This window comes from Bipolaris sorokiniana (assembly GCF_000338995.1).
Source record: "Bipolaris sorokiniana ND90Pr unplaced genomic scaffold COCSAscaffold_16, whole genome shotgun sequence".
NCBI classification, from domain to species: domain Eukaryota; kingdom Fungi; phylum Ascomycota; class Dothideomycetes; order Pleosporales; family Pleosporaceae; genus Bipolaris; species Bipolaris sorokiniana.
In genome coordinates, this window is record NW_006911910.1 from 751,178 (window position 1) to 774,169 (window position 22,992).

General features: G+C 50.0%; 9 protein-coding genes across 9 annotated transcripts; 3 read left to right on the plus strand and 6 right to left on the minus strand.

The window, feature by feature from the left end:
* Window positions 1-107: 107 nt before the first annotated feature.
* Window positions 108-2,111, minus strand: COCSADRAFT_164608 (uncharacterized protein; the record flags this gene model as incomplete). Its single annotated transcript, XM_007706532.1, has 2 exons — window positions 108-993; window positions 2,017-2,111. 2 exons carry the CDS (start codon window positions 2,109-2,111, stop codon window positions 108-110), a joined length of 981 nt encoding a protein of 326 aa, XP_007704722.1.
* Window positions 2,112-2,433: 322 nt separating this feature from the next.
* On the plus strand, window positions 2,434-3,165 carry COCSADRAFT_184961 (uncharacterized protein). The gene is made up of 3 exons (XM_007706533.1): window positions 2,434-2,578; window positions 2,627-2,825; window positions 2,874-3,165. Exons 1-3 carry the CDS (start codon window positions 2,507-2,509, stop codon window positions 2,900-2,902), a joined length of 300 nt encoding a protein of 99 aa, XP_007704723.1. The 5' UTR covers window positions 2,434-2,506; the 3' UTR covers window positions 2,903-3,165.
* A 2,539-nt stretch (window positions 3,166-5,704) lies between these two features.
* On the minus strand, window positions 5,705-6,566 carry COCSADRAFT_253375 (uncharacterized protein). Its single transcript, XM_007706534.1, has 2 exons — window positions 5,915-6,566; window positions 5,705-5,864 (listed from the first exon to the last, which is right to left on the minus strand). The coding sequence occupies exons 1-2, from the start codon at window positions 6,309-6,311 to the stop codon at window positions 5,848-5,850; spliced, it is 414 nt and encodes a 137-aa protein (XP_007704724.1). The 5' UTR covers window positions 6,312-6,566; the 3' UTR covers window positions 5,705-5,847.
* A 2,665-nt stretch (window positions 6,567-9,231) lies between these two features.
* On the minus strand, window positions 9,232-9,545 carry COCSADRAFT_253402 (uncharacterized protein). Its single transcript, XM_007706535.1, has one exon. It carries the CDS (start codon window positions 9,463-9,465, stop codon window positions 9,247-9,249), a length of 219 nt encoding a protein of 72 aa, XP_007704725.1. The 5' UTR covers window positions 9,466-9,545; the 3' UTR covers window positions 9,232-9,246.
* An 860-nt stretch (window positions 9,546-10,405) lies between these two features.
* On the minus strand, window positions 10,406-14,347 carry COCSADRAFT_203477 (uncharacterized protein; the record flags this gene model as incomplete). The annotated part of the gene is made up of 7 exons (XM_007706536.1): window positions 13,717-14,347; window positions 12,892-13,666; window positions 12,661-12,842; window positions 12,028-12,170; window positions 11,339-11,920; window positions 10,537-11,271; window positions 10,406-10,477 (listed from the first exon to the last, which is right to left on the minus strand). The coding sequence occupies exons 1-7, from the start codon at window positions 14,042-14,044 to the stop codon at window positions 10,406-10,408; spliced, it is 2,817 nt and encodes a 938-aa protein (XP_007704726.1). The 5' UTR covers window positions 14,045-14,347.
* Window positions 14,348-14,395: 48 nt separating this feature from the next.
* COCSADRAFT_184965 (uncharacterized protein) lies at window positions 14,396-17,339 on the plus strand. The gene is made up of 5 exons (XM_007706537.1): window positions 14,396-14,676; window positions 14,758-14,828; window positions 14,879-14,945; window positions 15,089-16,415; window positions 16,464-17,339. The coding sequence occupies exons 1-5, from the start codon at window positions 14,484-14,486 to the stop codon at window positions 17,182-17,184; spliced, it is 2,379 nt and encodes a 792-aa protein (XP_007704727.1). The 5' UTR covers window positions 14,396-14,483; the 3' UTR covers window positions 17,185-17,339.
* A 561-nt stretch (window positions 17,340-17,900) lies between these two features.
* Window positions 17,901-19,408, plus strand: COCSADRAFT_100696 (uncharacterized protein; the record flags this gene model as incomplete). The annotated part of the gene is made up of 5 exons (XM_007706538.1): window positions 17,901-18,442; window positions 18,523-18,759; window positions 18,877-19,100; window positions 19,190-19,292; window positions 19,345-19,408. 5 exons carry the CDS (start codon window positions 17,901-17,903, stop codon window positions 19,406-19,408), a joined length of 1,170 nt encoding a protein of 389 aa, XP_007704728.1.
* Window positions 19,409-19,688: 280 nt separating this feature from the next.
* COCSADRAFT_164616 (uncharacterized protein) lies at window positions 19,689-20,579 on the minus strand (the record flags this gene model as incomplete). Its single annotated transcript, XM_007706539.1, has 2 exons — window positions 19,689-19,778; window positions 19,833-20,579. The coding sequence occupies 2 exons, from the start codon at window positions 20,577-20,579 to the stop codon at window positions 19,689-19,691; spliced, it is 837 nt and encodes a 278-aa protein (XP_007704729.1).
* Window positions 20,580-20,768: 189 nt separating this feature from the next.
* Window positions 20,769-22,504, minus strand: COCSADRAFT_40905 (uncharacterized protein). Its single transcript, XM_007706326.1, has 2 exons — window positions 22,374-22,504; window positions 20,769-22,319 (listed from the first exon to the last, which is right to left on the minus strand). The coding sequence occupies exons 1-2, from the start codon at window positions 22,467-22,469 to the stop codon at window positions 20,946-20,948; spliced, it is 1,470 nt and encodes a 489-aa protein (XP_007704516.1). The 5' UTR covers window positions 22,470-22,504; the 3' UTR covers window positions 20,769-20,945.
* Window positions 22,505-22,992: the final 488 nt, after the last annotated feature.

Sequence of the window (22,992 nt, forward strand, 5' to 3'; positions counted from 1 at the left end):
AGCCAACATCACAGAAAGTGCGAAACAATTTTGCCTGGCATGTTGTCGTAAAAAAATCCGAGAATAAGGATACATATCTTCTAAGACAAGTCATTCATCTACCTCCATCACTCATAATACTTATTCTTATCAGCAGCGTCCCCCTCAACAAGTCGGATTCTCCCCAGACAATTCCTCGGTTGCGTATCGCTCAAAAACCCCAGAATCTCATGCAGCGCAGTACACTCCTCGATATCCGCTAGCGTCGAATGCTTCTTGAATTTCGCTTTGTACCCATCCTTCACCTCAACGCCGAGTCTAGAGACCGTATGCCCATCTAATATCGCACTCCAGCGACGGCGAAAGCCGTATACAAGACACAGTGCCGAGCTGGCAACTGCCCAGAACCCGAATAGAGCAATGGGAATGATGGCGGGTATGGCGTTCCCCGTTGTTACAGTGCCAGCAGTGAAAGCAGTCATGTTGGGGTTCGTCTTGACAAGACGACTCCCATCGGGCGCAATGAAATCGCGACCATTGTTGTACATGAGTGTAATGGCATATGAAGAAAACGCTTTAAATAGACTCTGTCTTAGCTGTGAAGCTTGCACGTAAGCTAGTTGGACGTTCTCTCTCAAACCGATATCGATGAAGCTGGGGTTATTCGTTGGTACACTGTCGGTGGGGAGCGGTGCGCCAACGGAGTTGAAGAACCATCTAATACATCCTTTATCCTGGAGGCGCAGTGTGCATGCGAGAGTTTTGGCGCCGAGGCTTCGAGAGCACTCACCGCGGCGGGTGGGTATGGGCGTGTCGTTTCGTATGAAGTTTGAAAAGGTGGAGTGAACGCCGTTGATGTCTGCGGTGTCGACGCTACTTTTTGAGGTACAGGACACGCCGATTGCGGATAGAGGACAGACTTGTGCTGCGGTGTATTCGCCGTGGAGATCTGCGATACTGTAATCGATAGTGAAGTTGTATAGATTACCGTTGGTGGATGCTTGGGATTGAGGACTGAGTCCTTGTCATAGAAGTACTTCGAAGGTTCTCTTTTGATCTATTTTGGAATTTTCTTGTGCTGTGTTGCTCTCCATGTCATAGTAGAAGTACCCAGTAGGTGAATTCTCATTCAGCACGTCCTCGTAGGTACAAGGATCTTCTCTGGGTAACGTATTAGGTATCATCAATGTCTCGTATGTAGTCTCTATACTTATTTACCACGCTAATTTAGAATAACTCTCAAAAGAAGAGGGCTATTATCACGATACTCTACACTAAAGGCTAACTTTTAATAATCTATTAGATATCTCTTAGGCTAGCGAGACTATAGTTACCGATATTGAGTATATAGTCCTGTCTAAACCTAAGGTAACTTGTTAAGAATTCGCCTTAATTTACTCTAACTAATATATTTTATGCCTATTTGCGAAACACGTTACAATGCACGTGACTGTAGCTTCGCTGGCCCGAGGGGTATCTAATGGATCCCCGAGGGTTAGTCTCCAGTTCAAAGTATTGTGAAAATTTAGAGTAAACAAAGGAACTCTAAAGTTCTAAACAAAGGCACTTAATGGTGCTACCCGTCCGCAATTTACAGTGAATTCAAACGAAGGCACTTGATTCGTTCGTATAATAGGATGAGAGATATGCAGATGCTTACTCAAGGCACGGTAATAGCAAAGGATCCTTCGGCAATTGCTTCATATTCTTAGTGCAGTATGAGTGGATATCGTGATCTGACACACCTTACAACCTTAGCTTCGAATGTTGATTCCAGGCGATACTGCTCGCAAGCTTGCCTTCGCACTATCAACTATATGAATCCGGTGTTAAGCTTGTTTCTACATGCATTGCATAGGTAAGACAGACTCCGACTTGCATTAATACCAATCATGTTGCAAGTAATATGACCGGTGGGCATCTGGGTCACTTTTTGGTTAGGCGCCTGTTATGCGGAGCAATTTATTTCGTTAGACGGAGCAATTCGTTGCGTTAGGCGTGCTAGTTGGTTCTGTTAGGCATTCTAGTTAGTCCTACCAGGCGTGCCATACATTCTTTACTTTTGAGACAACATTGGGGGCAGCATTGTAAATCGCGCCCAGATTAGGAAAGTGTTTAGTAACCGGTGACATGGGTGTTCGGAAACCCGCAGTCATCACTAGACCTTTCCTGGAAGTCCAGCCTGAGCATAATGCTCTTAGCATTCGTGTGATAGGTGGAGCTATAGCCGCTAACGGCTATATGCATTGGATCGACCGAGCCGATATGCCCGAAAAAAGATCTAATGGTTTTCAAAACGAGATCATACATACCTGTGTAAGCACTACCTGGATTCAATATGCTTCCTAGGATAATGAATAAGCACCGAAGGATATAACCCATTGGTTAACTCTCCTTAGCAGGGCGTTAAGAGCAGATATAAAGAGCTGGTCATTATTCCCTTAGGTTGACATCTACCACAGCAACTATCGATTGTCTTTTCAAGTACTCCTTGTTACTCACAATTATCAATCTACTCTTTCTCAAAATGGTTACCATCAAGATCGCCACCATCGCAGCGGTCCTGGCCTCCACCGCCTCAGTCTCGGCGACATGGTTTGTATGTTGTTCTTGATCAAACCTTAGCAAGTGCTGACTTAAGAAACAGCACGTAAACAGAGGCTGCATCCTCCTCAACCAAGCTATCCTCTGCGCGGGCAAAGACGGTGCACGCCAGATTGACGGTGGCAAAGCCCATGTCGAAGCCAAGTTGGACCAGACCAGCCACTGCACGAAAGACTTCACGTGGCCTTCCAACTATGGTGATATCTACTATGGTGCTGACAACTGTCTTTATGACTCTAAGGGTATGTCAAGGCCTTTCGTTGGAATGTTGGTGTCTAACTAGGAACAAGGCCAGAACATCGGCGGCCAATGCTGCTAAAGTGCTCGTATTTAGTACGGAGCACGGGACGTTTAGTCAACATGTGGGGGGTGATAAATAGGACTGCCATGGAGGATGCATAAAGTTACAGGGTTGAAGGAGGAAGGTTTTCAACTAGAGTCGCTCCTTATTATTCAATTCTGTCCTATATGTGTGGTGTTATGGTCGTGTTGTTGTCATGATGGACTTGAAATCTCCCAGTCTCACTTGCTACTATATTCCGTTCGCTTATCGCGTTCCTCTTTTTCAATGAAGTGCTGGCGTAATCTCTTTCCATAATTACGCAAGGACTGCAGCGACCACGCCCACGTTCGTCGATCCAGATAACTCCCCACACCATCTGGCGCCTTACTTAGCCAGGAGATACTTAAGCTATCAGCTAGTATTCCTACTTTCTTTCTAGATGTCGACAGCACCACTCCTGTTCTAAGTAGGAATTCTTTTGAATTGAGCACTCATCTGAGAACTTGACTATGCGGTGGCCCCAAGGCCATGGTCAATAACGATAGGCAAACTATAGGCACTTACGAGTATAGAAAGGAGTTGGTTTTGGTCGCTTTTTGCACCGGTATTTAACTGTATTGAGACTACGGAGCATCCGATAGAGGGTAGCCTTGCTAGGTAGGCTAGCACAACTATTGCAGCTTCTTAAAGCTCTTTATACTCAATTTTCAGCGAGCGGCGTGCAACACGCCAGATAATCTTTCTCTGTTGTCTCGAAAGTATCTTAGGTTGGCCGCTGCGAGGTCTATCAGCAGTTGTTGCGGTGTGGTTATACTTTGATTGGAGCCTGCGGATGGTGGAGGCTTGACGAATATAAAGAGCCCAATGAAGTACTCGCGAGGCCACAAAATATTTGGGGCCGATCGCCATGTGGGATCCAGGTGCTCCGCCTCCCCTCACTCTTCTAAAGCCTAACAGACAGGGCTTTTGCGATTCAAACCTCCGTACATGGGTGGAGAGAAGGTATACTAATCATTGCAACTTCTTGTCCGCCAGAACTTTCCATGGGTGGCCTCTAGTTGGAGACGCACATATACGTCACCTATCTTTCCCAAAGTTCAACACCCCAAGTTCGTACCAGCAATAACCAAAATTAGCTACTATCTGTTTACTACGGAGGATTGTCACAATGGGGAGCACGAAAGACCCAAAAGAAAAGAAAAAACCCAGTACTTAAGGTTCACAGCGGTCCTGACGACACCATCCGACTTACTAACCATTGACCTGAGATCCAACTGCAGCAACTGCAGCAACAATAGCAACAACAGCAAACCCCCCCTCATACCCTCTTTGAATACAAACCATTATCTATCACAAAATGTCTTCTAACCCCATTAAAAGGAAAAGAAAAATGAAACAAAATCCCCAAGCAAACCTCCACATCAACTCCATTTCCCCCCTTTCCACCCCCACATCCACCTCCTTCAGCAAAAGAGAGAAGAAGAAGAAAAACGGAGAGTTCGTGAATCATGTGTATAATTCCCAAAAACCAGACCTCTCTACATTATAACCTCCAAGAATCACCACTCCATACACCGTCATCAAAAAAGAAAAAAAGGGGGCGTGTCCCTGCACCATCCTAGTCGTTATACCATGCCCATAAAAAGGTGCCAGTCATCTGGCAAACTAACCTCACTCAGCGCATCTCTTATGATCTAAACCTACCATCCACCTCGCTGTACCGGATAATACAAACCGTTTCAACGAATTCAATCAAAATTTCTTTCTCAAATTTGGGCAGGTGGTGTACCTACAAAGTGCAGTTACACTTGCGGTTTGTATGCCGTGAAGCATGGTAAATTATAGTTGTGGTATCGAGATTGATGGAAGTAGCATGTCTTGCGCAATGACGAAAGAAGGAAATATATATGAGATTACCCTACTGTAAGTTAAGAACAACCTTAGGTTGTCCTAGCAATTCAGCGCTGAGTATTGTGACATGTAATTGATTATAGGTAAGACTCCCTTGACCGTAAACAACCCTCCATTTTTCCTCCTCGGACATAAGTTCTGAGAACTTTTCAAACATATAGAAGGTCACCTCCGGTACCCATAGATGTGCAGACACGAGATCTTTGAATATCCGTCACACCTTTTCCGGGTCGTTGATTCCGCCATTGGTAATGATGTACGTAGCTTCCTTCTCAGGCATGTCTAGAGAGAGGGATTAGTGATAAAGGCTAGACATTATGGAGTCGACATACCAGGAGAGTCTTGAATCTTTGCGACGCGCTCCTCGCCTCGTCCCTTTCGAAGCAAAATCCTCGTGGCAGAAGCGTGAGCGAGAATATGACCCCCAACCGGCTTACGACCATCGGCGCTGGCAAATAAAGCGTTTGCTCCTGGATCGCTTTGAACTTGGTTAGTCATTAGCACTGCGACGTTAAACTCTGCAGATCATTAGTTGAATAATGAGCAACAGGGTAACTATGACAAACCCTCGGCGACATGCGTGAGCTTCGAGAGGAACTGGTTGAGTTTTTGCTGTCGCTCATTGAGCTCACCACGTCCAGTGTAGTCAACGCGAAAGAGTGCCATAATGCTGTCGATGATCAGAAGCCGATACTCGTTGCTGACAAAGAACTCTGCGACTTTGTTCAAGAGCTCCATCTGATGCTCAGAGTTAACAGCGCGGGCATATGTGATATTGTCTTGCGCTGCAAAGTATCAGCACAAATGTTAACAAGGAGGCGGGATTACAGACTGGTTTCAGGATCTACACCAAAACGTTCTGCGATTTGAGTTATCCTCTCTGGTCGAAAGGTGCCTTCAGTGTCTGGGCCACGGTCAGAAGAGGTGATGGCCACATGAGGGCAACACACCAATATATGCTACCTTGCCCTCAGCACCCCCCATGTCTTTTGGCAGCTGTGCAATGACAGACATGGTATGTGAGAGCTGCGTCTTTCCGCAGCGAAACTCGCCAAATACCTCGCTGATGCTCATTGTCTGAAAGCCACTGCAATATGTTAACGGATGTCATGAGAGAATATGAGCAGATGCACCTACCCTCCGAGAATCGCGTCGAGCGCTTTGCTACCAGTAGAAATCTTGATGACGCGCTTTCGCTGTTGTCCAAGCTCATGAGCAGTCTGGAAGCCTCCACCTGTAGGCTGCATATGTTTTTTTTTAGCAAAGCAAGCTCGCTCACTACCGCTCCAGCACAACTGACCTGGCACTTGGCAATAGCATCCTTGACTTTATCGACCTTGACCTCACTGAAGCCTTTGATCTTGAGTAGGTTGCGGCGGGTAGCTGAGTGTACGGAAGCGATCGTGTAGTAGCCGTTGGATTTTAGCTTAGAGATGTCGACAGCGCCAATGCCGTGTGCCTGGATCGCATCGATGTCTACAATGAAGCTATCATCGTTGTGCTCGTCATCACTAGCCACTGACTCCGCCGCCATGCTAGTAATCTACGTGGAGTATGCGATACTGGATGAAAAGAAAAGCGGAGCAAGCAAGTATACAGATGTTGCCTGAAGAGATAGGGCGAAGGAAAGATGAAAGATGATGGTAGAGAGAGAAGGAAAGGGAAAAGAAAAGATCGTGAGGACCAATGCAGAGACACGCATACGTATTGGGAAAGAGCGAGCACCATAGGAAGGAATGAGCCACCCGCTCAAAGTTGTATGTAGCGAAAGTGAGAGAGGGAAGGTGCGATGGGGGAGGTACGTCGGGAGGACTAGCTAGTGCGGAGGTGGGGCAATGGTAGTATCAATGGTTGTAAAGGAAGGAAAGGGGTATGCTATTGGCATATGCTATGCAAACACTGTGGTTGATGAAGTGAAATTGAGTCGTGCAAGTACTTGGATTCCATGTTTTGCTTGTTGGATAACTAATGTAAACAAACATACGAAGATTGCAAGCGCCTCTAGAATTTCTGCTATTACCCATATCAGCCATGTCACTGGCAAAAACAACATGTATGCACGATAGAGAAATATAAATAAATCTACCATGACGGAATAGCCGAGAAGAAAAGGGATGCAAGATGGAAAATCACGGGGTACACGTGCTAACCCCAGCTCCTGACAAAAAACCACACAGTCTCCTTCACTCTTCCCTCCTCCATAACCACCTCGATCCCTTTGCATCAAACTTTCTGCACCCAAACCACCACAGCCGCCTTCAAGCTCCATAGGAAGCCACTACCATACTATCCAAGCGCATGCGCACACTACATTAGCCGATGCAAGCACATCCATAGAGGGTAGAGAGCAACCATCCAAATCGCCAAGCCGTCGTCTGTTTCGAAATCATGGTAGAATGGTTGAAGGGATAACGTTTGTGGGTATCAGTGTAAGAATTGTGAAGAACTTTTTTTAAACCGTTGATGACTCGTGAATGCGTGAGATTTGCCGAAAAGATGCTGAGATAGGCTAGGAAACGATTGTCAAGAGATACCGGACTAAACGAAAGATATGGGACTGCATGCTGTAAATGCTAATTGTTTCGCTACAATTGTACTCGTGGCGAAGCTTGAGCTGGCGGAGCTCATGAGCCGTCTAAGCGACAGCAGTCGTAGGAGCAACGGCCGCGGGAACGGGGGCAGCGGCAGGAGCAGCAGCAGCAGCAGCAGCAGCAGCAGCAGCAGAGTCGCCGTTGACTTCAGCCTGGGTGCAGTCCCGAGAGATGTGGCCGGTTTCGCCGCAGCGGTAGCAGGTCTTGCCGGCAGTGTTGAGTGGGCCGCCGTTGGGAGCGGTGCAGTCACGGGAAATGTGTCCTATGGAAAGTCAATGGCGCTACACCGTATTCGGACGACTATACTGACCGAGTTTGCCGCAGGCGTAGCACTTCATGGCCTGAGCCTGGCAATCACGGGCGAAGTGGTTAGGTCCGCCACACTTGTAGCAAGTAGCAGGGCGAGCGCCGCCAGCGAAGCCGCCCCTGAAGCCTCCGTAACCGCCACGGGGAGCGCCGGCACCGCGGCCCATTCCTGGGTTGGGGCAGTTGCGGGCAAGGTGGCCAGCGATACCACAGCTGTAGCAGCGTCCGCTGGTTCCAGCTCCGCTCAATCGCAGAGTCGGGCAGTCAGCCTGAACGTGTCCGAGGCCTTGGCAGTGATAGCACTGCTTAGCTGTTGCTTCGTCAGTATTCTAGTTCGTCGTGGCCTCAGCCTGCCAGGCTTTTGCGAATGTGCGAAGATAGTAACCACGGTACGGCGTGGGACAAGTAGCGCAAGTGGTAGATTCTGAATGACGTACTCTCGGTGGTGCGGGGATGTGGGCATCCGTTGGACTCGTGTCCTGGCTGCTTGCCTATTGGATGATTAGCGGATTGTCTTGTGTGCGCGTGGGCATGGATTCAGACGTACAGTTGTAGCAGAGCCTCTCGGATGAAGAGCACACCTCTGCATGTTCATGTTAGTCGCACTGCTGAATGTATATCTCGTCACCATCTTCATGGTCTCGCGACACAAGCGCCACAATTGCAGATATCGCATCGACACATATACCTCGCAATTGTGTCACTGCGACGAGCGCCACAAGTCAGTGACTCGGATGTTGCTTACCGGCATAGTGGCCGACGTTTCCGCACTTGAAGCACGCACGACGAGACAGAGACGACATGTTTGCTTGTTTCTTCTTTGGTATATATCTGCACCAGGCGTGAGCATAGAGTGGGTGGTTGTGCGAAGAGGGAAGAGGCAGTGGATCGTGGGACGCGGGGGCGGGTTTTGGGCAGGGCGTTTGCTCTACGGCGTGCGGTGCCTCTGTTTGGGCGGGGAAATGGACAGGCGCAGATGAGCAGACATAGGGCGCAAGTACCTGCTTCGTATTCTTCTTCAGATTCCGTCACCTGGGCTTGCCGTCAGTCGCAAATTTTCGAGGGGCGGCGGTCGAGGGGTAAAACGGGGCATGATCGCATGCGCCGAGAGGACCCAGGCGCGCACATGCGGGAAACAGCAATCTTGGGCGGGCGCAACATACTTTCGACTTTCCAGGCCTTCCCTCGACAACACTTCAGCAACCTTCCTCCGATTGTACAGTATGTGTGGTGTGAGAGACTGGGGATCATGGAATGCTCAGGCGACGGGCAAAATGCACCGCTCATGGCTGTGGTCCCTGCTTCGGTTGCGCTAGCGAAATGCGCAATTTGGCTGTTCCCGAGGTCGAAACCTGCGCGCAACAATCCCCGAGCCGTTGCATATTGCATCATATGCCTTCCCATAGGTGCATCCATCCATGCACCCTTCACCCTAGCCGTGTTTCGTCGCCCATTGCCGTGCATCTGCCGCCCTGTCGCCGTCGCGGGGGGGTCCTATTCTGGACTCTTACCCCTCCACCGCTGCCGCCCCTCTCCCATCTAGTCCTGTGCTCCGTGCCATCGCTTCAGGTCCTAAATATAAGCACGTGGTAGGGGCACGTGATTATACCACGTTCCTATCTTACTACACAACAAAGTTAAGTAACCAAGATATGGAAGACAAATGTTGTACCATAGGTAAGTACGATATATTTGGAAATACCTATAGTTGACCAAAAATCCTCTTCTATTCCAATTCCAATCAAACCTGCGAACACAGCAAGCACTATAACAACTCCGATTAGGCTCCATTTCACAGTCACAATAGACATCCAACTCACGATACCAAACAGGCCCTTAGGTATAAATTAGCGTATAGAAATAGTAGCAGGCAGGCGTCATTTGTTTCCTCCGCCAAATCACCGAAACTCGCAACTTTTGCGTTACGTGACGCAATTCCACCGCAATAAATGTTACAATCTTTCTACTCTTTGAAACTCTAACGTGGAGACACAAGAAGTCCCATCACACTGAAGGGGGGTTGTAATCAGCTCCACCACCACCACTGCACGTTGAACATATACCCCACTCCAAGCCCCCCTAACCAACTTCCAATATTCTTGCCTCCTAGAGTACACAACCATCCGCGACCCTCGAAATGACAGGCGCATCCCGATTAGTCGCGTAAACGTTACAAGCATCAAAGAGTTGCGGAAGAAAGAAAGAACCGACAAATAAGTAGCACCGTACGATATCTCTTGAACAACGAAGCCGCTGATACGGACTTCAAGGGCAGTTTTTGCTTAAGAAGTTATTTATGAAGTTACACTGGAATCATGTTTAGTGCGAAATGTGACCTTCTGCACGCTTCTTCGGTAGAGCTTCTCGATGGCATCTCCAGTGCATAATCACAGAATCCGGGTGGCAGATCCTGTTCACCTACTTATGTTCTACTTATCTAAACTGCGCTCAGACGTGACAATCAGGTCAACTGAAAAGCTTCTTCTTCCAATTGGTACGTGGATACAACTACGTAAGTAGATAGTTACTAGCTTCTGTTAAATAATTCACTCACAATGGACTTGCATGTGCACATGCTAGAAACTCAGGAAATCGGCCTCAATGCGCATATTCATTCGTATCTATCTGATTTTTTGATCTCCGTGCTAGTAGAAATTGTATCTCTACAACCGTACGCAGTGTACGGCCCAGTGCACGAAAAGGTATTGTGTTGCTCTTGGCACAATACCATCTAGTCTTCCGACTCGATGACCGCGGGAGCCTTGATTGTCCTCGTCTTGAGGAAGTCGAGGCCTTCACCGCCCTGCACTGCAATTAGTATACAACACGTGCAATGGGAGTCGTGGCACTAGGAAAACTTACGTAAGAAATCAATGGAGAGACCTCAATGCCCTCCTTGGGATCCTCGCTGACAACCGTGGCACCGGCAGCTTGGACCCACTTCTTGCCCTGCATCATGATGTCCTGCTTGCTCGTATCGGGATCGTCCTCTCCAGTGCCGCGGGCATTCTTCAACGGCGAGAACTCGTCCTCACGCTTTACTTCCATGCAAGCAAACTTGTCGAGGGTAAGGAAGGGGAAGCAGTCGAAGACGAACTGCTCAAGCTTGATGCCGTTGGGCTTCTCTGGCTTGATCGTCTCTCCAGTCTCGGTGTTGACATAGGGAATCTTCTTGCGAGCAACGTGGTGGGGTAGCTTCTTGGCCCATGCGGGGATGCTCTCGAGGAAGCTGTATGAGTAGTAGTGGTTGACAATGTTGGCAGCACGGAACTTGAGCAGCTCAGAGTCCTTGGGATCCTTGGCCTCTGCATCCTCGGTCGAAATCTCAGAGTACTCGACAACATCTGGTTTGCCGTTCTTCTGGAGGATGAGGCCGACAGATTCCTTGGCGTTGCGCTTGCGGACGACCTTGGTGGCAATGTCGACATTCTTGGATGCAGAGAAGCCAATAAAGACGGGGTCAGCGACCTTGACCAGGCAGTTATCGACGCAGTAGGCGTGGATGTGCTTGATTCCGCGCTTACCCATGTCGGCTACGACACCAGATTGGATAAGGGCTTGGTAAAGACCACCGTTACCATCAGGCGCGACGGCGACCTGTTCTGTGTCAGTACTTTCCTGATGTGTTGTTGGCTGTTAGGCCTGAGGGATTGTCGAGGCATACCTTTGACTTGCTTTCCAAGAGGATCTTGCCCTCATTTGAAATGCATGGCAAGACACCCTGCTCGAAGATGACGACATTCTCCTTCTTCAAGCCAAAGTAGTTGTGCTTCTCGAAGAACTCGGCAGTAGGTCCTCGAGTAGGTCCGCTAGTCATAACGTACCATGGGATGGTGACGTTTTCCTTGCCGTGCTTCTTTGCAGCCAGCATCTCGGCCTTCCTGATGCGCTCACCCTGCAATTGGAACAGGCTCTTCTGGCTTGGGAGTCCAATGTCGAAGCATCCCTTGGGAGCCGAGCTTCCCAGGCGGGTGCCTTGACCACCAGCCATCAGCACAACGGCGACCTGGTTGTTGGCAATGAATTCCAAGCCGTTGTTGTACCATTGATCGAGGTTGTCCTGCGAGGAGTCGAGGACTGAAGATGTAGCATTTTCAGGGAGAGGCTCGAGCTTGTTCTCAGTTGCTTCGGTCTGTGCAGGGTGGAGGGCACGCTCGGTGATCTCGTTGATGTATTCGGGGTTGAAGTTGCTTAGCTGCTCATAGAGAGAGGCCTTCTCGGAGGTAGATAGCTTGTCATAGAAAGACTATGGGGAAGGAGTTAGCATTGCGTTCGGGAATTGCAATTCATCTGATGCTCATCAAATCCATTTAGGTGCTCCGAAACATTGGAGTTGGGGAAGGCCGCACGCACAAAAACTTGATCTTGACCAGCCTTCTGGTACTTGGCCTTGAGCTCATTGAACTCAGCCTCTGATGGCTCCTTTGCAGGAGTGCCTTGAGCAGTTCCACCGATGTGAAGCTTCTCAAGCGCGCTGTTTACGGTATCCTTGATGGCTTCCATGATGAAGTGGGGTTATGGCGGGGTAGTTGTAATGATGGGAACAACAATTGCAATTGATTGAAGGGGTGTACGCCTACAAATACACAAAGAGTGGTTGGAAAAAGAACGCAGAGCTGCAGGTTTCACACCGCGTGTCCTACAAGACCTGGCTACAGCACAGCTCTGACGCTCCGTGTTGCCCCACATGGGCAAGATCGAGGCTTGCGAGATCGTCAGCGCCCACCAGTCACTACTAATTATAGACATGACATGACATGTATTGTTTATTTGCAAGCGATGCTTTTGCTGCCAGTGCAGTCGTCAAAGCTACCATGTGACGGAAGCTATGGAAATGCAGCCACATACCGCCATCAGTCACCCAGCAGCGAACAAAAAGAAGCAAACATCTGATGCTCCAGCGCAATGCGTCAAGCCAAGAAATCCACCCGAACCAACCTGTACACAACTCCATGAACACCATTATGCTATGCAAACATTACGCACTTCCATTGGTTTCGGCCGGCTTCTCTGGTTCGGCAGGCTTCAGGGCCTTTTGTGGCGCAGGGTTGAGGATGCGGGTGGCGTCGATCAATCCGGCATGCGGGTTCAGCTCGAGGCCAAAGCCAGGACGATCGAGGGTCTTGACGTCGAGATAGCCTTTTGTGGGAATGGGCTCGTTGGTGAAGCTACGGCTGGTCAGAAAACATTTTCAAGAGCACGAATGTTGACACTTACAGGTTACCGAATACGGGCAAAACGGATTTGCCGTCTGGCGAGTTTGCCAAGTACTCTTGGAAAGGCGAGTTCGCTTGGGAGACGACAAAATGGTATGAGTACGGCCCGCTGGCGTGGGGCACAACAGGGATGTCGTACGCAGCAGCCATGGCCGAAATCTTGATAAGCTCCGTCATGCCGCCAACCCACATTACGTCTGGCTGGAGGATATCCAGGTTGCGTCCCTCGATGAGCTTCCTGAAGCCGTAGCGCGAGTATTCGTGTTCGCCAGTGGTGAACTTCATTCGGGGGTGAGCACGCTTGATTTGCTCAAAGCCATCAGAGTCGTCTGGCGACAAGCACTCCTCCCACCAGTTGAGGTTGAGGTGCTCGGTTGCCTTCACCACCTCGATTGTGTAAGGCACGTTCAGACTCATGTAGCAGTCGACCATGAGGGGAAAGTCGGGGCCAACACTCTCACGGTGTTTGGTGAGGAACTCGACGTTCTTCTTTAGGCCTTCGACACCCTCGCCAGGACCATAGGGCAGCGGCACCTTTGCGCCAAAGAAGCCCATTTCCTTTGCTGCTGCTGGCTCAGGACCAGTGCAGTAAAAGTTGAGTCTCTCACGTGTAGCACCACCCAGCATCTTGTACACTGGCTCGTTGCGAATGTGACCAAGTAGATCCCAGATGGCGAGATCGATGACTGAGATGACGGCGACGGGGAGACCCTTGCGGCCATAGAACATTGAGGCGCGATACATTTGCTCAAAAATGTGGTTGGTGTCTCTGGGATCTGCATATTGTTAACAGTGCTTATACTAGAGGATTTTGTTGGACACTCACCCTGGCCGATCAAGAAGCGCTCAAAGTGTTCAGCAACCAGCCAACACGCTGGTGGTCCTCCAAAGCCTGTGGCAAAGCCTTTGGTGCCATCACTGGCCTCAATCTCGACGCAGAAAGAACCAAGAACATTGATTCCCCAGCTCGTTCTCGACTTGCGATATTGCTCATACTGGCTCATTGGAGTTGAGATCTTGCTGTCAATGAGCCAATGGCCACCAGCAACATTGTGATAGTCTCCGCCACTTCCGGGGCCCTGTGTTACAAAGGTGCGCACATGCTTGATTGTAGGGAACGAGCGCGACGCGCCAGAAGTCGGTGAAGAAGCCATTGTGACTCTAGTCGTGAGCGAAAGGGAAAGTTGGAGGAGTGTGAGGGGCAAACGGCAGCAAGTCGTACGTGGGGGATATTTGAATTCAATGGCTCTGGATCATGTGCAGGGCCATGGTGGGCGACATGCACAGCAAGAGGATACCTCGGTTCATCTCGCTGCGATGTGTAACGAAGGACAGCGACAGGCGCTGTTGCAACCGGCGTCAAGTGGAGGGCAACGCGCAAGGCTGCATGATTGGGAAAGCATGGGCAGGGCCATGGGCTGGTGGTGCAGATCAGCATTGCCCCGAGTGTGCCGAGGCCACCAATGGGCGCCGTGTGGCCGCCGGCGCCAATGTCTGGGGTAAGGGCTGGAGGTCGTGGGCGGGGCTGAAGTTCGGTGTTCGCTCTGCCGAACCTTTGCGCACCGCTGCACGCCGACAGTCGCATCATCGACCATGGACGCCAGTGCCTCGCACCAGCAAGCTGCGAGCCCAAATGGCACGGCCAAGTTCTCTTCGCACTCTCAGGAACAGGGGCACGACTGGAGTGGCGATGAGCGCTCCACCGACGACGATGCCAACGACCGTGGCCAGGCCAGCGCATCCAACAAGCGCAAGCGGCCTCTCTCCGTGAGCTGCGAGACATGCAGTAAGTCGTCCCTGGCAGAGGCATATATATATATGAAGATATACATATGCACACGCGCTTTCATCGTCTGACGCCGTGTAGAACAGCGAAAAGTGAAATGCGACAGGGCCTCACCAGCCTGTTCGTGGTGTCTGAAGAACCACTCCACATGTGTGAGTGTGTCCGCCTCCTGCGTGCCCACTGCAAACTCAACCACCCCTAGGTCTACCTCCCACGCAAGAAGCCGGGCCTCCGAGCTGGCTACGGACGCGAACTCGAGTCGCGACTTGGTAAGTTGCGCCGTCAAGTACATGCATACACACGCAAATATGTAGCCGAAGTATCCCCATGGGCCGACTCCAGTTTCAAGAATTACTCACATCTTCGTATCCGTCCCGCTAAGCAGTCGCAAGCTGACACCTACGACCTGTAGATAAGCTCGAGGCTCTTCTCTTGCAACAGCAGTCACAAATCAACCACCTCACCAGCAACCAGGTCGCGACTTCCGGCCCCTCGCCCCAGCATGCAACTGCCTTCCGAAGCCCGCCCATTGTCCAGACTCCTCATATCCCCAGGCCCGAGACTGCCCTCTTCATTCAGAAGCCCACGTTTCCCTCGCAGAGTGCCATCCACACCACATACAGCAATGGCGTCACGGACAACCGTCCCGCCTCTTCGGTCGCCAGCCACAGCTACACGCCCGAAGACATGACGGCCATGGGCGGCGCCCTCACGCGCGAGCCCTACACACCCTACAGCGAGCAATTTCAGCCCTCAATGGCACGGAACTTGGGCCATGCCGACGCAGACTTTCCTCCATACGACCTGCTCTACGGGCTCGTCGACCTCTTCTTCAAGCACATCAACACTTGGTGTCCGATTCTCCACCGCCAAAGCACTCTCAACTCGCTCTTTGGAGATATGCCCCTTGATGACGCCGACAAAATCATACTGCACTCAGTCGTTGCAACAACTGTAAAGTTCTCCACAGACCAACGCCTTACGCCTGAGAAGCGCACGCGATACCACAAGAATTCCAAGGAAAAGGTTTTGCTCTACGGCATAGAGAACAGCTCGGTCAAGTCGCTGCAGGCCCTTGTCATCCTTGCACTTGACGTTGTTGGCTGCTCCAATGGTCCGCCTGGATGGAACTTGCTTGCACTCATAACTCGTTCAGTGGTCCAGCTAGGTTTGTCGGTTGAGAGCTATTCGCCAAGCGTCGCTCCTCAGTTCGCCTCTATATATACCCTGCGGGCCATGACACTGCCAGAACCAAAGGATTGGATAGAAGAGGAGAGCCGGCGGAGGCTCTTCTGGATGATCTACGTCCTTGATCGGTACGCAACAGTCGCAACTGCCTTTGAATTTGCTCTGGACGACAAGGAAATCGACCGCCGTCTGCCGTGTCGCGACGACCTATATGCACGCAATGCGCCGGTAGAGACGAGGTGGTTCCATACGTCGGCAAGATCAGACTACAGCATGAACAGACCCGAAAATCTGGGCTCATTCTCATACTTGATTGAGATTCTTGGCATTCTCACAAGAATACACAAGTTTCTAAAAAAACCCGTGGATATCACGTCTCTGTCTGATGTTGAGTCTTGGCAGAGCAAATATCGAGAACTCGACAACGCCATCGAACAGTGGAAGTACAATCTTCCACAAGAATATGGCAACTCTGCCAGACTATTCGCAAAACCAGGCATGGGACAGAACCTCGATAGTGGCTTGATCATGCTCCACGCAGCTTTCCATACGTAAGTGGTTACTCTTCACTCTACCAGCAGATATACTGACTCTTCTAGTACTGTCATTCGCTTGCACTCATCTGCAGCATACCCTACTCATAGATCGCCCATCTTTACGCCGTCGTTTAGTGCCAGTCAAAGGTGTCTCAGCGCCGTTGAAAATATTACTGCTCTATGCGCTACTGTGCGCGACAACGCGCTGCTGAGCAAACTCGGCCCCCCATTTGCGTTCTCACTCTGGGTGGCTGCCCGAGTTCTCCTGGTTCATGGATCGACTATTGATCATCGAGTGGATCAATCGATTAACCTCCTCGTGAGCACCCTTCGAGACATGGGCCAGTATTGGGAGGTCGGCACACGCTATGCAAGCCTGCTGTCGCGTGTTTTATCAGAGTACCAAGAAAGCCAACAAGCACCCGCTGGTGCCAATGGTGAACGCGTCACGCCTTCGACAGTGAAAATCCTGGCGGACATGCGACGTTGCGCATTTGACTTGGACTTTCTCATTTCGCGACAGCCAAAGCTCAATAGCAACCAGAGCACGAAATTGGCATCCGTTACTCCGGCTCGAACACCTGCACCGAACGAACTCGAGTATTTGGATGTATTCGATTTCTTCAATATGCCCAGACTCCCCGTATCAATGGATGGAGTCATGAGCTACCCTGCGCCCGATGGTAACGTGCAGATGCCTGACGGCACTTTTGGCAACGAGTCCAATATTACAAACTACATGGTTGATGCTAGCTCCGACTGGTTTATGAAGCAGACGGCGTAATGAGTTTCAAAATCGGTTCGCGGCGCATGGGTTGACGGTTTGTACTATATGGGTTCCTGTGGTTGTGGATTGCTGTTATGGGTTTGGTGTGTTTAAAAAGTTGGTCGGTATATTAAAACCTATACTCAAATTGATATGCCCTAATGATACTGGATTTCTTTTGAATATATGGATTTCATCATTGGCAGTCGTGTATCGTGTTGTGAAGTGCATTCGCGAAGATATGCCGGGAGCGCCATACCGATTTCGGACCTCGTATCACTATCTGCTCATGTCATGGCACCAACACCGATATAGCTTCCCACACACTGTCAGCAGAAATTTACCTCTGCCCTAAGAATTATTTATTTATATATCGGAATATATTTGGTACGTGAATATTTTTTGTAATGTATTGAAATGACTGGCGATCTCCAAATCGGCTGATAGCCTGTTTTACCGTCGGAATAGTATGACTCCATGACCCCATATCATTCCGACGAGCTTCCATTATAAGGCAGCTCAACATTGAGACTATAGGTTCAACTAGCTGTATTCCCTTGCAACCAGATATCTGGATTGATTTTACAAGCGTCTAATCATTGCTATCAATTCCTACTTACACCCAAATCTAGATCCCTAGATCCAACACCCCCATCGCTTTCCAACATTTATTACATAATACTACTCTCAATCCAACTTCACCAAAGACACCCATCACGACACCAAAAGAAAAAATGTCAGCCCCCCAAGAATCTCCCCATATCCTCATCCTAGGCGCCGGCGTAATCGGCCTAACAACCTCCCTCGTCCTCTCCCACACCTACCCCACAGCCAAAGTCACAGTCGCCGCAAAGCACTTCCCCGGCGACCGCTCCATAGACTACACCTCGCCCTGGGCCGGCGCAAACTGGTCCTCCATGGCCACCGACAACGGGCCCCTTGAAAAATACGACGAAGTAACGTTTCGCCGTTTCGGCGAACTAATCGATGGAAAACCCGTGTTTGGCTGTCAAGTCAGCACACCCGGCGAAGTCAAGAATATAGCTGGGGGCGATGGCGGAAATGAAACGGGGTTGGGTCGTATGGGCATGTGGGCTGTATTCGACACGCCGATTGAGGAAGCGGGGATTCTAAGCCAAGGGACAGGGCGGGTATGGTATGATGAGCTAGTCGGGGGGTTGAAAAAGCTAGAAAAGAAGGATTTACCGAAAGATGCGGTGTTTGGGGTTGAGATTCCACAGACTTTTCGGATCAATACGCAGGTATATTTGCAGTGGTCTGTCCCCCCCTTTTTCCCTTTCCTTTCCGCTCAAAAAGCGAACAGTATCGACGTGGATATGCTGATGATGGGGAAAGGTTACAACACCAAGCCCTAGCCAAGGGAATCACTTTACTCCGTCGACAATATAGCTCTGTCTCTTCGTTGCTAGAAGACATACCATCCACGACCCTCCTCGTCAACGCCACAGGCCTCGGTTCCTTATCCCTAACCGACATCCGCGATACGAACTTGTACCCGACCCGCGGCCAGACTCTGCTTGTTGCGGAACCCAAAGTTCCGATTGAGAGAATGTATGAATTTGAGAGGCTGGGGTATTGTGATGCCTTTTCCTCTCCCCCCCCCCCGTTTCTATGCCTCCCCTAAAACAAATTAAGGGAACAGGTTAGTTATTGATAAGAACTTTTTGCTAATGTCACAAAAACAACAAGGTACCTCCGCTCCCCCCACCGCATCGACCCAACATGCACATACGTCTTCCCCCGCCCACTGGGCGGTGGCGTTATTCTAGGCGGCTCCCGCCAAGACAACGATTGGAGTTCTGAATGGGATGAGGAGCTTGGGCAGGATATATTGAGGCGGTGCTGTGAGTTATGTCCGGAATTGGGGAAGCCGGAGGAGGTGCAGGTTTTGGCGAGGAATGTGGGATTGAGACGTGAGTTTCTTTTTGTTTATCCCCGATTTCATGATTGGAGTGGAGTGGAGTGGAGTGGGTTGAGGGTGAAGGCTAACGTGATGGAATAGCGTCGAGGAAGGGAGGCATGAGAATTGAGACGGAGGTGGGCAAGTGGAAAGTGCCTATTGTGCATTGTTACGGGCATGCTGGGGCGGGGTATCAGGCTTCTTGGTGAGTTTTCGTGATTCGATTTGTGCGATGCAATTGCTAAGTAAGGATACAGGGGATCTGCTGAACGCGTGTTGGAGCTTGTGCAAAAGGTACTTGCACCAAGTGCAAAGCTTTGAACGTCTGGAGCGAAATTCCCAGGTCCCATCTTAAATTTGTATTGTTATCTCATAGTGCTATGGATCCGCATGGTAAATATGACTTGGTATGAAGGTAGAAGCGTAAACAACGATTCTGGTGGAGTAAGTACCTGTACGAAGATGAACAGCCTAGGTGCCGACTTACTCGACTTGTTCACGAATCACACGAGGGCTGAATATTCCTTTGCATTCTTTAGAGAAAACCCAGGCATAACCCTAGAGCTGGACCGAGGTTTCTTGCGACCTTGAAGAGCATCGCTCAACCGTCCCACCTCTGCGCTTCCTTGTTGTACCCTATAAGCTGTAGATCAATGTTAAGCGTCTTGAGCATCATATCCATAGTAAACGACTATTACCAGTTAACAATCTCTTCATCGTAATCCATATCCCTGATATCACTCACATCGTCAGTATTCTTAAACGTCTCCTTCTCCTCCTCGATCTCCCTATCCCCCTCCATCTCAGCAAACCGATCATACTCCTCCTGCGGAATCTCCCCATTTTCCCTCGCCTCCCTCACCCTCACCCTCTCCGCCTCTATCTCTTCTTGGTCCCACTTCATCTGCCGTTGCTTAGCCTCCTTCTCGCGCTCCTGCCAGGCGCCCACCCCGCCCATCCTGTTGACCCGATCTCTGGTGATACCGAAAAGCTCTTCTGCTGCTGCACGGCTTGCTGTCCGCCATTTTTCTATTAATGCAACGAGATCGTCGTCTTTTGAGGATGTGGCGAGGGTTTGGGCTTGGGTGAGCATTTGGATCTCATTGCGTAGTTGCATTATCTCGCGTGCAGTTGAGGGCTTGGAGAGTGTGCTTCTTGACGCTAGTCGCGAAGGCGTGGATGGATTTGGTCGCGACACGAGAGTCTTTGGGATTCTCGATGCAGAAGGTCTTTGTGCCGGTGCAACATTTCCAGAGGCTGACGTAGTAGTGGCCTTTTGTTCTGCACTGCTTGTAGAATGTGCGGAACTCGTGCAGACGGAATTATCTGCCGATCTTCCCTTTGTGGATGATTCTGTCTCAGGTGGGTCTGAAAATGGCGGATCGTCGCCAATGCTGGGCTTCGATAGTGTTCGGAAAGGAGACTTGAATGGCTTCTGCAACGTTTTCGCGGCTTCGTTCAGCCGACGTCGTTTCGCTTGCGGAGTCGACATGTTTGCAACTTTGTACACATTTGAATCACCAATCAAATCTGCTATCGCTTAATGAGTGTTGGTGGAGTGAGAATTAGAAGTGCGGCGATGTCATCGGTCGCTTTCTGTGTCGCTTTCTGTGTCGCTTTCCTTGGCAGACGCGGTTTCACGCTGTCACGTGGGATGCACAAAAAGGAAAGAGCTAGATGGGTGGATATTGCATGCATGCATGTTGTAATGTATAAATAATACACCTCTACCGAAAAGAAAGACAGATAAAATAAAGACATGTTCAGTCACCGTAAAAAATGTGATCAGATTAAAGCAGACTTGCGAATGTTGAATTAGAGGTTGTTTTTGGTAAAATTGAGCACAAGCTAACTTCACTCATAGCTTTATCGTTACGTTGTAATAGTCGAGACCAACAGCGACTCCAGCCACAACAGCGATATATGCTGTAAGGACCGCCATTGATTCAACGACGCTCATGTTCAAAGTTGGTAGCGTCATGTTGACCAGACCTGTCAGCAAATTGGCGACTAAGAAAACCGCAAGACCATTGCGGTTGAACGCATACAGTATAGTACTAGTGGCGTCTCTAGTGCGCCGTAGTTCCTCGTTTTTGTTTGTGGCCTTGTACAAGCTGGGAAAGAGAACAGTCTCAATCGCGCAGCATATAGTGATTTGATAGCTGTTGAACGAAGACACCCAGAGAAAGTACGGAAGATTTGCGAGACGCCTTGACACCGGTAAACGAAGGCCATAGTAGCTTGTAGAGAAGTAGAATAGTGCAGTCCAGAGGAGAGATGTAGTCGCAAGCTTCCCAAGCGTGGATTGTCGGAGTTTTGTTGTCATTGGTGCGTCTTTGGCGATTGGCTGCTGCCTAGGGAGTGCAGATGTACCCAGGGATTGGCCGGCTAGGAAAATCGCAAGATATCCAAAGAAGGAGAATATCCCTTCTCGGTTCTTGGAGAGTAAATCTGTACGTGGGGCCACAAGTATGTAGGGTCCAAGAGATGTCCAGTCTAAGACAACTTCGTAGACGGCAGCCAGTGCGAACGACAGCACAGCATACGAAGGAACCAGGTCAAATGCCGACTGAAAAAGAGCAGCAAATGGTGGTAGGAAACCCAGGGTAAAGAAGAAATTCCAATGCACGCCGTATTCAGAGACATGTTCTGCGTAGTCCAGTCCCTTTACGGAGATGAGTCGAACGACACCAAGGACAAGAAGGGGAATGGAATGTCTGAGTGATGCCGTCAAGCGTTTGGATAGTGGCGGTCGGCCAGTGCCTTCCTTGAGAGAAGAGCGGACTGAAACCACGCCAGCGGTAAAGACAAAGGACCCGACGCCCATGTCCATGAGTGACGTGCCCCAGTTCTCGACTTTAGCGAACCGCCGTGGAAAGACGCGAAAGTCGACGGCCAGAATTGCGACGCACGTGATAACCATCATTGCGCCGCGGTAATTTGTGATGAACGGCTTGACAGGTAGTGCATCCAGTTTGGAGTCTTTTTCAGACTTGTCGATCTTGGGCGGTCGCGGGGCTTCCTTGGCTGGAGCGGGCTTCTCAAGGACATACAGTGCAATTGCTGGGAGCAGCAAGAGGAGGTTGAGAATCAATGGAGAGGGCGAGTAGATGGTGGTTGCGAACAGCGTAGCTCCGCAATTGAGTAGAAAGTCGATGAACAGGGCTGGTGGCGTATAAGGCGTAAACAAGCGCATACGCGACTGTATGACCGACCATAGCAAGATGCTCAGCTGAGCATTGTTAGTATAGACTTATTGCTTGAAGAATGGAATCGTGCACAGTACAGGCATTGCGAGCGAGACGATATTTACATCTGCTACTGAGCTCCCCGTATGTCCCGACACCCACGCCTCTTTCATCTGCTTGTACGTTTTCGCCATGATGTCTTAATGAGCGTTGGCCGAGTTGGTCGTTGGATATGCAATTACTGGTGAAGGTGACGCGTTAGCTGTCCTCTTCTCCAACCGAAGCCGTGGCCCAAGCGTCAATGACCTCACACATCGTGACTCCCACAGCTATCTGCTGCGACTTCAACACTACACCGTAAAGATGCCTGTAGCACGAAAGGGAGAGTCTCGGCAGACGTCTCTCATGGTGGCCATGGATTTATTCTCATCTGGATCAAGAGAAAAAGCAGAGTCATGTCGCGTTTGCCATTCACTTGGACTGGGCAATCCGTACTCACCTTCACTGCCTCTACAAACCCAAACAAGCCCGTGCGCATACCTCGCCATTTGCTCTATAGATAGCAAAACTCAAATAGATTATCTCTTTCCTCCAGTTAACCTCCGCCTGCCGTGTCGAGACCTCTACCCGAGACGGACCGCCAACTCGCAAGAGTTGGCCACAGACACTAACGACGATGACAGATCCCCGCCCAGTCTCCACTGATATGGCTGTACT

Excerpts from the sequence above, each read along its gene's own strand:
- COCSADRAFT_184961 (XM_007706533.1), top strand. The coding sequence starts at position 2,507 with ATGGTTACCATCAAGATCGCCACCATCGCAGCGGTCCTGGCCTCCACC. Across the intron at positions 2,579-2,626 it reads CAGTCTCGGCGACATGGTTT|CACGTAAACAGAGGCTGCAT; the intron begins GTATGTTGTTCT and ends CTTAAGAAACAG. Across the intron at positions 2,826-2,873 it reads CTGTCTTTATGACTCTAAGG|GCCAGAACATCGGCGGCCAA; the intron begins GTATGTCAAGGC and ends ACTAGGAACAAG.
- COCSADRAFT_253375 (XM_007706534.1), bottom strand. The coding sequence starts at position 6,311 with ATGGCGGCGGAGTCAGTGGCTAGTGATGACGAGCACAACGATGATAGC.
- COCSADRAFT_253402 (XM_007706535.1), bottom strand. The coding sequence starts at position 9,465 with ATGGAGCCTAATCGGAGTTGTTATAGTGCTTGCTGTGTTCGCAGGTTT.
- COCSADRAFT_184965 (XM_007706537.1), top strand. The coding sequence starts at position 14,484 with ATGGACGCCAGTGCCTCGCACCAGCAAGCTGCGAGCCCAAATGGCACG. Across the intron at positions 14,829-14,878 it reads TGAAGAACCACTCCACATGT|GTCTACCTCCCACGCAAGAA; the intron begins GTGAGTGTGTCC and ends AACCACCCCTAG. Across the intron at positions 16,416-16,463 it reads CTCCACGCAGCTTTCCATAC|TACTGTCATTCGCTTGCACT; the intron begins GTAAGTGGTTAC and ends TGACTCTTCTAG.
- COCSADRAFT_40905 (XM_007706326.1), bottom strand. The coding sequence starts at position 22,469 with ATGGCGAAAACGTACAAGCAGATGAAAGAGGCGTGGGTGTCGGGACAT. Across the intron at positions 22,320-22,373 it reads TCGTCTCGCTCGCAATGCCT|CTGAGCATCTTGCTATGGTC; the intron begins GTACTGTGCACG and ends AACAATGCTCAG.